Source organism: Phalaenopsis equestris, unplaced genomic scaffold, assembly GCF_001263595.1.
Source record: "Phalaenopsis equestris unplaced genomic scaffold, ASM126359v1 Scaffold000054, whole genome shotgun sequence".
NCBI classification, from domain to species: domain Eukaryota; kingdom Viridiplantae; phylum Streptophyta; class Magnoliopsida; order Asparagales; family Orchidaceae; genus Phalaenopsis; species Phalaenopsis equestris.
In genome coordinates this window covers 3,135,434-3,150,283 of record NW_018164496.1, presented here as the reverse complement: position 1 = coordinate 3,150,283, position 14,850 = coordinate 3,135,434, and the positions used below count along the sequence as shown (strand labels likewise).

General features: G+C 33.4%; 1 protein-coding gene across 1 annotated transcript; it reads right to left on the bottom strand.

Moving 5' to 3' along the window:
* Positions 1-2,096: 2,096 nt before the first annotated feature.
* LOC110019238 (protein SPA1-RELATED 4-like) lies at positions 2,097-14,641 on the bottom strand. The gene is made up of 7 exons (XM_020716831.1): positions 13,264-14,641; positions 12,529-12,686; positions 10,470-11,439; positions 10,248-10,394; positions 9,816-10,133; positions 6,005-6,064; positions 2,097-2,698 (listed from the first exon to the last, which is right to left on the bottom strand). The coding sequence occupies exons 1-7, from the start codon at positions 13,846-13,848 to the stop codon at positions 2,510-2,512; spliced, it is 2,427 nt and encodes an 808-aa protein (XP_020572490.1). The 5' UTR covers positions 13,849-14,641; the 3' UTR covers positions 2,097-2,509.
* Between the last annotated feature and the right edge of the window lie 209 nt (positions 14,642-14,850).

Sequence of the window (14,850 nt, the reverse complement as noted above, 5' to 3'; positions counted from 1 at the left end):
ATAAATAAATAAATATATATATATATATATATATATATATAAAGTGATGGCCAATACTTCCCTTAGTAAACTTCAGGACTATCCATGCCAACAATGTTGATTTTGCAATTCATTTAGGAGATCACAAAATATAATTTTGTACATTCAAAACATGTGAATTCTATCTCGATGAACTTGAAGGAAATCATCAATCCATTTGTCACATACTGAGGAGGATGTCATAAACAGAGTTTTACACAAATAAGTTTGATAGTATTCATTAATGAGATATATTGTAGTTGCCAAAATGATTTTTCATTGAACTGTCTTTATGTTTTTCTCTTTATCCATCATATCACTTCTAGCATTGTCAATAGATTTGTTTTACCACATAATTGTCATAAATTTGAATGGGATATTAAATATAACAACTAGTAATGATAGAAGGGTACCAATAACTTAATTAAAGTATTGTGATGCTCAAGAAAATGACGAGGTAAAAATTATTACACAAATTGAATTAACCACATAAATTGGGTTAATAAAATTGAATGTAAGTTTGCTTAAATTCGAGCTTTGGATGTGATTTTTAATCGAAGTTTAAATTTTTCTTGCTAAAAAATTATCCCGAATTCATATCATACCTCGAGATTCATCACAGATGACAGCAATTTGCCTTATAAAATGAAAATAAATAATAAAGAAAATTTAGGATCACATGAATTGAATCCGTCCAAAACATGAACACTTAAACTAATGGCTGACAATGAAGGTACTGTCACCGAAGCTTCTCTGACTGTACCTTTTTTAGAAATAATGGCAGCATTTTGGTTGAATGTAACTTGACAAAATCAATAGTATGATGACAAGAATGATTTGATACTTTCATCATGTTTCTTGTTCTTATTCTTATTCTATTTATATTTTTACATTATATATGGTGCTTGGTGCTTTGAATATAATTTGTTTTTATTTATTTAATATCAAATAAAGTGATTTATATGATGATGATGGTGGCCATTGGTAGAGGCCTGAAGAGGTGATCGGTCGGGTGGCAGCTGGCAAGACTACGATACTTAAGAGGTCAATAACGATCGGAACTGCATTGTTGAATAAATATTTAATATTGATAATTAAAAAAATAGTTTTAATCATTTGGCATTTAAAAAAAAATGGAAATCTAAAAAATTGACTTTCGGAATCTCGATTTTAGGTGATGTTCAGGCAAAATCAACTTTCAAGAGGTCTATTTTATTTGAAGTACCTTTTTTTTTCCTTAAACCATGTTATTTTTGGCATATTCATCCAACATTGATTCTACACATAACATATATGAATCCATGGTTTTATTACAAATTATGTCCATTTGGACTTACTTATAAATAATAATTTCTTATAACTTGTTCAACATCACATTAGAATAATGATTACTTCATATCATGTTACATGCAACAAATTATGATTATTTCTTCCAAAATGTGCCAACTACAACTCTACACAAACATATATGAATCCAAGATTTTATTAGAGTATATAACCAATGCTTTATTCATGGTGATTTACACGACGAATGATTTCTTATAACTTATTAAACTTTTCATAAGAAATGATTACTATATATTAAGTTGCATCAACTACAAATGCATTACATATGACGTCGAGATATAACACAAAATCTTGTACAATGTGCAAGAAACAAACATTATGGGTCTGTTTGGAGCAGCTGCAACTTATTAATAAGCTGCTGTACAGAAGCTTCTGCAGATAAATTGGCTGATTATTTGTTTATTATTGTTTGAAAATAACTGCAGCACATTCATATCTGAACAAATGATCATTCCACCTCTGTGTAGTAATATTATTTGCAAAAAAACTGTCATAGCAATACATTTGATACTTTATAAGTAAAAAAAAATTAACTTCATAACAATGCAAAAAATAATATATACACCTCATTTAAAAGTGAATGTCATCATTAATAAGAAATAATTTAAATGTATGGATTTGGTAGGTTTTAATAGATTAGCTGATGAATATTATCTTATTTGCTAAATTGAGTTAACACATGAAGAGAGCCGAGATCATATATATTGTGTTACAAGTTTATTTAAAACTAAAAACAAACTCAAACTCATCAAACTAATTATGATTCACATTTTACTATCCAAAACATAAAATGATAGACAAGAAACAATATACATTTCTGATTACAGTAAACTTTGAGACTGCCATTGCTCGCTCTATGGTTCTGTAAGTAGAACTAAATGTTGTCTGCTTCACTGTACAGAAGTTCTGACATGCAGCTTCATATAGGTTTTCTTGCAAAAATTATAAATAAACAGAAAAACAAGTACTGGTCTAAATGAATTTATATTCCTATATATCATTCTTTTGTTTTTTTTCTTTTCTATCATACAGTATTATGTCAGCATCTTAATCGACGGCTCGAGAAGCATCGACATTCAGGCGGTGCAGCGAAGAAAATTTTCAGTAACTGAATGCAACGAATCATGATGAAAGGAAATGAGAATTACACCATCTCCAGAACTTTGATGTTCCCGTTCGAATTCGTTGCAACCAGATCAGAAGATTGGCCCCTCCAACAGACACAGGAGACGAATTGGTTGGCATCATCAGCTTCGAAGCCGGATATGAGATCGATGCCGCCGAATTTGTATGAAAAAACGGGCATGGGGAAAGCTTTCTGGTATATAAAAACCTGGTTCATGAGGTAAAGCAGGATGAGATAGGAGTTAAACAGCCAGAGAGAGAGAGAGAGAGAGAGAGAGGTAGAGGTATAGATAGAGAGAGAGTATTTGTCTCCCATTTATTTTCTTTCTTTTCATTAGTACTTGTACACAACAAGCAACACTGCAGCAGCCCCTGAATTTTTTTTTTTCTAAAGCAAAATACAAATTAAATCAAAATTGACACATGAATGAGCATTGATTAAGTGCCTCTCCATCTTTGAAAAGAGAGGATGAGGAGTCTGATCTCTCAATAAACATGATGGACAATAAAAGATGATTACTACTCGAAACATAGAATGAAGCTGCTAAAGCAACTTAAACAGTCAATATGAATGGGGAAGTCCACCTACAAAGTAGGGGAATTAGATAAATAGTAGCAAGGATACTAATCAAAGAGAATGGATATAGTTTCATTGAAAGATTAGTGATAGTAAGTATGATGTTATAACTTGATATTGAATCCATTAAACAAATGAAAAAATAAATAAATAAAAGAAAAAATACATATTTTACGTAGAAAATTTTACGTAGAAAACTCAAGATGGAAAAAAAAAAAAGAACAGATGAGGAGAATTCACTATAGCAAATAAGAGATTACAATTGGAATGTCATTTACACAAAATAGAATAGGGATAAATATAATTTTAGAAAGACTCATTTAAAGGAAATAATTAAAAGCAAGTCAATAAAGCAATAGTATATGGCGTACAATTTAAAGGCTACTATAAAACCTCAATCCGTGTGTTCAAAATTTCCTTCTAAAGCTTCGATCTGAACAATCATAATTTCCTACCCATAAAATTTATGTAACATTTAGCAATCTCTGTGACGCCTAGTTTCATATACCCTAGTCAAAGTGAGGGAGATGAAGCGAGACGGTCGAGAATTCAATGAGGTGAGTACGCTTTATTAATCCACTCGAGATGGAGGGTTCGAGAGAATTTGCAGCAGAAGCCGGCCCTAATGAATGACTTGGAGAGTCGAATGGCGCATGCGGGAGGAGACGAGCGTAAGCTGTGGTCGACAACAACTGATGCCGAAGTCATCGAGTAGAGGAGGCAAGACACTCAACGAGGGCAACAAAGCTTGAGGAAGTATCTTTTCAGTGGGAAGGAGAAGTAATTAGCAAAGCTAAGCATCATGCGCAGAGGAGAAGACGGGTTCACGTGCGTGAGTTGGGGTTGTGAGTTTATTTAATCAAGTTATTTAATAAAGATTATATATATATAAAGGAAATCGATATTTGGGGCCCCATGATAAGAGCCCGCGCCATGTGCCTAAAATTTCAAAGCCCCCGCGCCACGATGACATCTAACCCTTGACCTGAAGGGACATATATATATATATATATGTATGTATATATATATATATATATATGTATGTATATATATATATATATATATGTATGTATATATATATGTATGTATATTATTTGAATGTTAAACTTAAGTTTATTTGATTCAGGCTAAAAAAGTTTCACTTCTAGATCGAAGAAAGGGTGTCGGCAATAAAGAAAGATTAGGAGGGATTTTGGATATTTATTATACTAATGGTAGAAAAGATAGTCATCTCACAAAAAGAAGATAGGATTCAAGACAAAATGAGGAAAGAGAAATGAAGAATTAAAGTGACACTCAAATCGTAAGAAAAAGTAAAAATATTGGTAGATTGTGTAGTGTAGAAGCTAGAAAATGTATGTATCAAGGGAAAAGCAATAAGTACAAACAAGTTTGCGCATCTAAGCGAGAAATCGAGCGCAATTAGCATTGAGAGGATAAAGAAAAGGGGTAGTAAGGGGCAAATATGTATTCGAGCATGATAATAGCAAACACGACATTAACAATAAGCATACAACATCTAGAACAAATTGTTCGTGCAATAATGAATTGCTTTTGAGTGCAATGTTTTTATGATTAAGGTGAAGTATGCTTTACCAGTAGAGTGTGCTGAGTGATTGCGATGAGGGCAGTTAAAGTCAAGCCATAATGTTTTTTATTTTTTTTAAGAGATATTTTTAAAAAAATGGGCAAAATATTTTGTGTTATTAAACTAAGAACAATCGTCTATAAATTTAAAAATATTCATTCAATAAGAAAATTAATAATTAGAAGAATATGCATAGCTATAATGATAAAAATAAGTATAGTCCAAATAAGTTACTCCCCAAATATGATATTTACCTAATTTTTGATTTCATAATATATCAAAATCATGATTTGTGACATATTTGGAATTACTCATAGTGAAAACTTCGGTTAGTCTTCATTAATGACATCCCAACATATTTGAATACTTTCTACATGTTTAGGAATAGTCTTACAATCACATTTCAACAATATTCATGCCTAATCTTTCTTCTCCCACACCTTAAATCATAGTCCTGCAACCACATATGCTTAATAGCATGCTACCACTTGTATGCTCTCAGGCACGTATTTTTCTAATTGCACTTTCGTTCCTAGTGCTCATTATCATCCCATTTCACTCACCATATCTATAAAATAAAAGTCATCGTCCAATTTCCATTAAAAAATTTAGCGCCTACACCAATTTGATATCATCAATTTCTCAAACCCCTTATTCAAGCTTTATAAAGTTTATGTTCTATTATTATGACAACAATGAAGACAATAAAATTGAAATTTTTACAATGTGGAGCCTAGATCTAAAAGATACATGACAAACAAAAAAGCTTTTTTGCGTAGTTACAAAATTCACAATATTTACTTCTAAATCAGCATTCTTATTTTATTGGAATATTTGATTAAGTTCATAAGCATTTAAAAAGGGAAAACTACTACGGATATTATTTAGATATAATTGATGATAACTAGACAATGTATTGCCTAAATATTCTAAATTATGCAGTGGAAGACAAATTTATTTATCTTTTATAGTTCTTGTGATGGTTAACTAAATGGCCGTCCTAAATCTCATTAAATTTCATATTGAGCCATATGCAATAGATGCCTACCAAAACCCATCAATTCTACATGGATCATACCTAAATATGTTGCGAAAGGATCTTAGTTAAAATCAAGTCATGAGATATTTTTTTAAATGACTTCCCAAACAAAAAATCATAAGGAACATTGAAAAGAAAATTGATAGCACATCATCAATTTCATAAAATACCAAAAAATAGATAACTTCCACCCCCTCCTTAACCACGATTAATAAGATTATTCTAATTCAAGTGATTTAAGTTATCAACATTATAAGCATCACTAAAATTCTTTCTTGTAAGTCATCAATAGGAAGTATTAAATACTCACCTCATTTGTTTCTGATCCAGTAGCAATATATCCATCAGAAATGGATAAACCCACAAAATTCTGAAGAAAAAAAGTACATAATACATCATCAGAATAGTTCAATAACATGGCAAAGAAGCTGAAAAAATAACAGGCATAGTAAGCTCTAATAATAGAACAACGTTCATGGGATAACATAGCCTAAACAAACACACAGTCTAGGCATCCTAATAAGGGAATGCAAAGCAAGTAGAGCTACTAACACATGTTAATGAAGTTCTTTTCGTTGTGTATCACTAAATGACATGAATATTTATAATAAAGAAACGAAAATAAATTTCTGCAGCCAAATAAACATACACCGCTCAATATAAAGTACCTTTTCAACTTGATATTTTCCTATGCTAAGACTCCCGACAAGTTAAAAGCATATATATTAGTAAATCCAGCTTATCAAATATTGGAGAGAATGGTAAAGGACTCCGAGCTTTCATAAAAATATCACACTTATTTTGAAGTGAAGAAATGAGAAATGATAAATCTCTAAGAAATTACAGCATCCCAAATAAAAAGACAATTAACCTCAATATATTTGATTCTTTCATGAAACAAGGTTGTTGTCAATATAAATGAAAGTAGGATCATCGAAACGTTGAGCCAAAAGTTATAAGAAAACGAAACTCAGCTTTAGTCAGAATTCCATAAGCAAAATGAATCAAAACTTTGTATTCAACCTTTACACTAGATCTAGTAACAATATTTTATTGCTACTTTTTTAGGTGATCAAATTACCTCCAACAAAACTAAAATATACAAGATTTTACTTCTTATCTTCAACTATAGCAATATAATTGGAATCTAATAATGCTTCAACATCCAACTAAGTAGTCTTAATGTAAAATAAAATTTTCCCTAGAAAGTTTTTGATATATCAAAGAATGTGCTGAATAGCCTTGGAATAATTTTATTTTGAAATTTACATATGTTGGCTGATAATTCCTACAACCACTGAAAAATAAAGCGGATGATAATAAGACAAATCAATTTTTAGACTAACATTCAATGCCAAGCTGGATCATCATAAGATTCCTTATTGTCACAAGTAGTATGCGTATCCAAAGAGATAATATAAGGTTTGAAACCTAGGACAATTTCATTAGGAGGATAAATAACTTTTTCTTTTTCAAAAATGATATAAACCGTTTTTATTATAGGAAAATTAAATTTCAATGAAATATTTAAGCATAAAATTTCTCTATTGACAAAACAATATTGCAAATAGTATTTTAGCTCAAAGTTCTTTTTTTATCACTCCAAGCAAATAAGATGCATTAGTAAAAGCAACCAATATAACCAAGCTTAATGGTGTATTTTCGAGGAAAATGGAAGGATCTTTGAAGCTACTATGAAGGTCAATCTTGCAAAAAAATTCCTACAATTTTTTAGACAAATGGTCCTCTTGAGCAACCATATGCTATTTTTCAGTTGAGCAAAATACCAAGGCAATTGATAAATATAACCTGCCCCTTTAAGATCATTATAAAAGAAGTCATTACTTTTGCTCATTTGTAGTATAAATCATCCTTGATTGTTGACCACAAATTGAAAGAAACAAAAATTGATTAAAAATAGTCTATCCGATAGATATGCGTGAATTCTTTGGTGATAAGCTGAGCTTTGTACTAATCCATTCAACAACAACAACAACAACAGCCCTTTATCCCACTAATTTTCGGCTACATGAATCATTTTTCTCCATTGTGTCCTATTGAATGTCATATTTTCATTTAATTCAAATATATTAAGATCATTTTTTATACAATATGCCCAAGTCTTTTTAGGTCTACCTCTGCCTTTCTTAACATAAGTCAAATCTAAAACATCTACTCTCCAATAGATGTACCAATCCATTGAACCATCAAAATAAAATTTAATAGAGAACATCCATCATCAAGCAATTTGTTTTAACCCAAAAAGGAGAAACTATCTCGATATCATAGCTCATTTTCATAAAGTATTCACAGCACTTCATGATATATCCTGGGGAAAAAAAGAGATTGTAAAGATAAGATATTCAAAAGGGAATAAATTAGGTTTTAGAAAGATCAATAAACTCTTTAGCAAGTGGTTGCTCAGTCAACTACGACAATATGGATGGAGGTGCAGTTGTGAAGATGATCAAAGTCATTATGAGTGAACTTTTGGAGGATACGGGTAGGAATAACAGCTTCAAGGGAAAGAAGAATAGATGAGGCTATAAAAAAGAAGGGAAAACATATAGGAATAATCTGACAAAAAATAATATTGGTCAAAGTATATAAGCAAAAAATAAGGAAATCATTCATATATTTTTTAAGCACATGAATATTAAAAAAATATACAATGAATGGAACAAGAAAAAAAAATCTTGTGTAAACAAAACTCACAAACTAGAAACAACCAAGAATCCTAGGTTTGAGAAAAAATGCAATCCGATGCGGATAAAATATTGAGATGGTGAAAGATTATTAAGTAAAAGAGAGATGGTTTAGGCGATAGTGAACTGTCATTCTCAAAAACTGACATAGGATATTCATAGAAAATATTAATTATGTCCTAGAAATATCAAGTAAAAGACGGCGTTGGCGTTCAACAACACCTAATTTTGTTGAGATGTAGAAGGATAAATTTGATGATTATTACCATTATTAGATGAAACAATGTGAAATTGAATTTGCATAAATTTTTAAATATTATTAGTGTATGAAGTTTTGATTAGAGCGGAAAAAATGAACTTTATTTTCTTACTAAAAAGTTTGAAATACATTGTATCTTCAACCAATATTCTGAGCATATAAACCCAAGTTAATCTTAAATAATCAAAATCATGATCCCAAATGTTCAAGCATATAAAAGTTTTCAGAATATTTGTAGTATGGAGGCTATAATCGAGGGCTATGAATGTTACACATGGATCCCAAAAGACCCTCAGTCTCTTATAAAAAAGACAAGTTTAGATAAATAAGGTAAATCTTCTTGAAACAAATGTTCTTTAGGCTAGCATCGACATGTCTGAGCTGGGCAAGTTTGGTCACTTTAGGAGGGACATTTGGGCCAAGCAGGTGTTTATAAATCTCAGGAGAGTACAACTAAGCTCTTGGTGAGTGCCTCTGAGTTATGGGCAAGTGTGACTTAACCTTATGCGAGTGCCTATAAGTCGCAGGAGGGTGTAACTCAACTAAGTTGCCTTTACATATCTTTTCATTCGGGACCTCCAATCTCTCATGAAAAGGATAAGGTGAGATAAACAAGGTAAATCCTTCTACCTCAAGCATATAACTTTTAGGCTAGCATCGGCATGTCTGAGCTGAGCAAGTTTGGTCACGTTAGGAGGTACATTTGGGTTAAGCTGGTGTTTATAAACTTAAGAAAGTACGACTAAGCTCTTGGTGAGTGCCTCTGAGCTATGGGCAAGTGTGACTAATCCATATGCGAGTGCCCAAAAGTTATAGGCAAGTGTAACTAAACAATGTTGCCTCTACATATCTATCTTTTCATTTGGTAGAGCCCATGTGTCAGAGATTGGACGCTACCATGCGGACACACATCAGATGGTCCCACTAGCACTTTAACATGATATTAGCATATGCAACTATATTTTCCCTCGAGATAAAGCAAGAGGAGAGTCAAAGGCTACTGCGTGCAGCAATGAGTTCCAATCACAGCATGAAATTGATGCATATGACTTTAGTCCACATTTTTCATTAGAAAAAGAACTAGAGAACTAGACCTACTTCAGCGATGTGCCTGCAAAAATGCATTATGGTTAAATCACAAATCAAAGCTACTGCACCTTCACATTTGTATGCCCTGTGAATGTCCGAATGGGATTGTCAAGGATCCTTGATGTACTCACGGAGAGGTCCCAAAGCTTCAATGAGTTGTCCGTTGATGAAGACACAAGGGTAGATGAATCAACAAACTTAACATAGCTCACAGTCTTTGAATGGCCAACAAATGTACGCAATGGAAGACTCATATTGCGAAGATCATAGCAGTAGATTAAAATATAATGATCGGCAAACCCATTAGCCAGTATGCCAGAAGTATCAGGTGGAAACTCAACTGAACATACGTTTGCCTTTGTTCTGATAGTACCAGTGCTTCCTCCCTACATTAAGAACCATATAGAAATACTTATGAAAACAAATAGAAGCTTGCAATATCTGATAGCAACGCATATTATTGCAAAGCTGACATACACCAAGTGCAAGAGTAGAATTGCCTGATTGATTTTCCAGAGCTTCACAGTGCCATCATCACTTCCACTGGCCAACTTAGTTGGATCTACTAGTGAATAGTTAACAGACCACACCCGCTTCTCATGCTCTCTCATTTCAAGGAGGACTTCACTTCTTGTGACATCCCATACCTAGAAACCACAAGTAGCATCATAAAACTAATTGTAAACAGTAAATGAGAGGAAGAAAGCAATGCAATGATTCACCTGCACAACCCCTTCAAAGTCGCTTGAAGCAATCTGATTCTTTATGTAGCCATTCCAGCAAACATTGCTAAGTTTTGATCTACTCGCCATCTCAATCACTGGATAATGCATATCACGGTCTTGATTTATAATTGCATCAAATTCAAAAACTTTAATCTTCCTATTTAAACCAGCAGTTGCAAAAAATTGCTTGTCCCGGTCAAATGCCAGGGAGCAAATTAAATTAGAGGAGTTTAGAAGATCTCTCTGCCTTAGTTCTGCAAGAACTTTAAATTGGCTGAAAGATAGGTACTTGCACAAATCCTCAAAGAAGGGATTAATCCATTGACCCATTCTTCTTCCACAAATGCCTTCCTTAGAAGCTAAGTAATTAACTGAATTCCCCACATTTTTCATAGTTGATCTACTACCAAGATTAGGAGCAACTAACTTACTTCTATTAAGTTTGCCAACGGGGTTCACGGAACTGCATCTTGATGAAAAATAAGCTGCTTCGAAGTTCTGTAAGTTTTTCATGATTCGACAACTTTTTGATAGAGCCTTATCTTGGATCTCCTGATTAGCCTCAGCTCTATGACCAAAATGCATCTCCTCATTCTCTACAACACAACCAACATGTCCCTGCCTAATGCGCTTCCTAGAACCTAAAGAAGAATCTTCATTCATTTCATAAAAAGGTATTGGACACTCAAATTTATGAATTGGTTTATGGTTTTTCTCCTGTTCTAAAAATGAGCATCCACTCTTCATGATGGCTGATCTCTGCTTAGCAACTTCTTCTATATCAGCACTGAGCATAACAAAGGTATCATGTAATTTATCAGCAGCTTCTTGTTTTCTTCTTTGCAGGAGCTGAAGGAAATCTAGGGTTAACTCTTGCTCTTCAATCCCTTCGTTCAACTTAATAGCTGCTTCAAGCTCTCCAACACTGTCCTTTATTTCATTAAAGAGCTCGCTTTGTAACAATTCGCTAGAACCCAAAAGAAAAGTAACCAAGCACTTAGTAATTCAAAATAAAAGTTAACAAAGAAAAAGTTGAAACAGTATTGCTTGCCTTAAGATGAACATTTTCCATAAATAACTACTAACCAAGTTTGAACTAGAAAGGATATTATTTCTAACATCTGATAAGGTGGAAATAGCTCCAAACATGCTGCACAACAAGAGGATGAAAATTTCAAGTTTTTTTTACATTTAGAAGGAAGTCCTACCAAATGCATCTCAACATATATATAGTCAAGTCAAATAGGAGATTTCTTTAAACTCCCCACAACTTGTTGAGATTTCTAACACAACCCATTTCAACAAATCCAATATACGTAATGCCTTAAAACTTGACTGGATTTTTTTATGCCTTAAAACTGAAAGCATAAAAAAAAGCCTCCCCCGATTAATAATGAGTTTTATTATTCCAATCGAGCAATTAGCTTATTTTTGTACACATTCGGAATCTAATGACTTAACCATTTATTAAAGGGTGGTTCAATCCAAAAACAAACATGTTGAGTTTTACATGGATTGACTCCAGCCTTACCCATCAATCTCAATTACACAGTAGTTTTGCAATTAAACAGTTCATCAAACTGGTCCTTATCTAAACCCCCAAGCAACAACAGTGAAGTAATTTATTAAATAAATGTTATTATACTATTTCAACTACTCCTAAAGGAGAAATGGTGGGGTGGATTGAGAAGGATAGTAGGATAATTACTATATATTTTATTAAGGATGAAGAGTAATATATTCAAGTAGTCAATTACTGATTTTTACAATGTAATGGTTAACATTATGCAAAACGATACATTTGCAGCGAATGGTATTTTTGGCATCATGTAATCATTAATGTGGATTGAATTTGTGATAGCATCATTAAATAAATGATAAGCATAAACCTTCTCAGAAATTTAAATTTCCACACAAGTAAGACCTAATATTGATGTCTAGTTGATACATTAATATTACATATATGTCCAATGGGAATCATAGAGAAGGCCAGTTCAGCTACCACAACGTAAGTGATTTCGAAAATCTAACAAGAAGATTATATTTCAAAACTAACCTCGTTGTAGGACGACTATTAGGCCGCGGGTGCAACAATTGCAGGCAAAATGAAGCCTCCTTTGGCCACTTGAATAGCATTTGTGGTGGAAGCACCCGGTGTTTCAAGTTGGCCATTTTGCTAATCTTCTCTTCTAAAGTGTCAAACGTGCAGAATAACTAGCAAAAAACAAAACCAACCAACTAGGAAAAGATAATAAAAAAGAAAAGTTTAAAGGTTGAATGATAAGGGATTTATCGGACAGAAAAAAAATGATAATTTTAAATCCAAGATTTAGTCAATTCAGTTCCTTCTCAAATACTTTTCAGCTTTGACTTAAATCCATGATTTAGTAAACTTTGTTGTTAGCAAGATTCAGGTATGTTTGGAGTTCCTATAGTTTTTTAAAAATGTCAGTGGAAATTATAAATATATACTTTTTTAAACAAAATTAGACCGCACCTTCACGAAACGGGTAGATAAAATAGCTTCTCATCACATAAATTTCTAGAAAGCAATAAGAAAGTGTTTTCCTAAATAAAACTTTAGTGACGGTCTGAAATGCAAAACATGCATAAAGCTTTTCCAAACAGACCCTTACAAGATTTATTTAAATTGCTGAAGCCCTTATCATATAGGCTATAGCTTACAAGGAAAGTATTAAAACAAAAAAAGGATTTTTACATACCGCTCATCCAAAATTTTAAATATAACATTTTAGTACCCATATTCTAAATAAAAAAATTGTATTCTTACCTCAAAAAGAAGAACACCTAATTTATATATATCCGAAGCAAAGGTAATTTTCCCTCCTTCAACTTCTTCAGGGCTTCTGTACCAATTAAACTCCAAATTCAATATCTTTTTAAGAGGGAAGTCCCTCCTCTCCCCAACCTCAATCACCACATCCAATCCCTTCTTTCCTTCCAATTCCTCCACTGAAGCCAATTCTGTAACAGCGGCCACCTGCTTATCTCCAGCAGTACCACCATCTCTACCGCTATCTTCCTCTCCAGAAGAAGACTCTGAAGCCGAGCTCGAGCAAGAAGCGGATTCAATGAAGGAAACACTGTAAAAGCTCGACATCACAAAACAAGATGGCCTGACGTTGTTCAGCACCACATTCAGAGAATGAGCAATGTTCACCGTTTCGACCACCTGCCGGAATATATGAAGGCACTCTACCAAGTCTACCAACCGCTTGGGTTGATCCAACCATTCCCTCAGACTCACCTCGCTGGGATTCTGATCAACATGATCGAAAGTCTTCAGTCCGACATCAAAGCTTCTTCCTTGATAGAACTTGACGAGACAATCATCCTCCTCCGCCTCATCGTCCATAGAAGTTCGGCAGCTGATAAATCGGAATCCACTAATTAGGCCTGCGATGATGCGTCCAATGTCCAAGAACCCTAGAGGTGGACAACGTCTCCCAGCTCGACTCCTCTTTTGAAGCCTCCATGCTACCTACTCCATTGCAAGAACAAACCTCTGAAACCCTAGGGCATTCATTCCGCACGCCAATACAGAGACCTCCAACCTCAAGTTAGAATTTTTAATAGTTCATGTCTCCTCGATTTGGAGCGAGGACGAAGGGAATGAAGGAGAAGGCCAAAATGGAGAAATCTCTGAAACCTGCAATCTGAAAAAAATATTAACATATTGATGTTTCAGTCAGTATTGGCTTGCAGTTCGTTTGTTTAATGGGGATGGAGTGTTGGAGAAGATGGGCCAACCATTTTCGTTATCCACTCTCGGCCGCGTAGTTTGGATCCTATCTGTTAAACGGCTTACGTGGAGCTTCCATGCCCGACCACAGAGCTAGCACGTCAAGGTTCCAGCTGTGGCTCGGTTTCTGTGCACGAAGCCCATCGTTGGGTTGGGTTTAAAATTTATCATCAATCTCCAAGCATGGGCTAGCTCGTGTTATGCTCGTTGAGAAATACGATTATTCGTGTTCGACTCATTTATATTTCGAATACAAAAAAACTGTTTATGTTTAACTCTTTTGTTTGTCGGGTTAAACACAAGTTATTTGTGAACACAGATCTAATTTGACAACCATAGTCAAGCATGAAATCGTTAGAGGTGTAAACGAGACCAACTTGAGTGAGCTCAAAAAATTTGTACGTGTTTGGCTCGTTTGTTTATCGAGTCAAACACTAGCTCTTCAAGAACAATGAGCTATTTTGACAATCCTAACCACATATTCATAAGATGTTAAAAGGTATAGTGAGATTTAAATATTGTTATTTATATTAAAATATTCATTTAAATTGAATTATTTTTTTATTCTATTTTTAATTAGTATTTTAATTGATTATAAATATTTGTAGCCTTGTA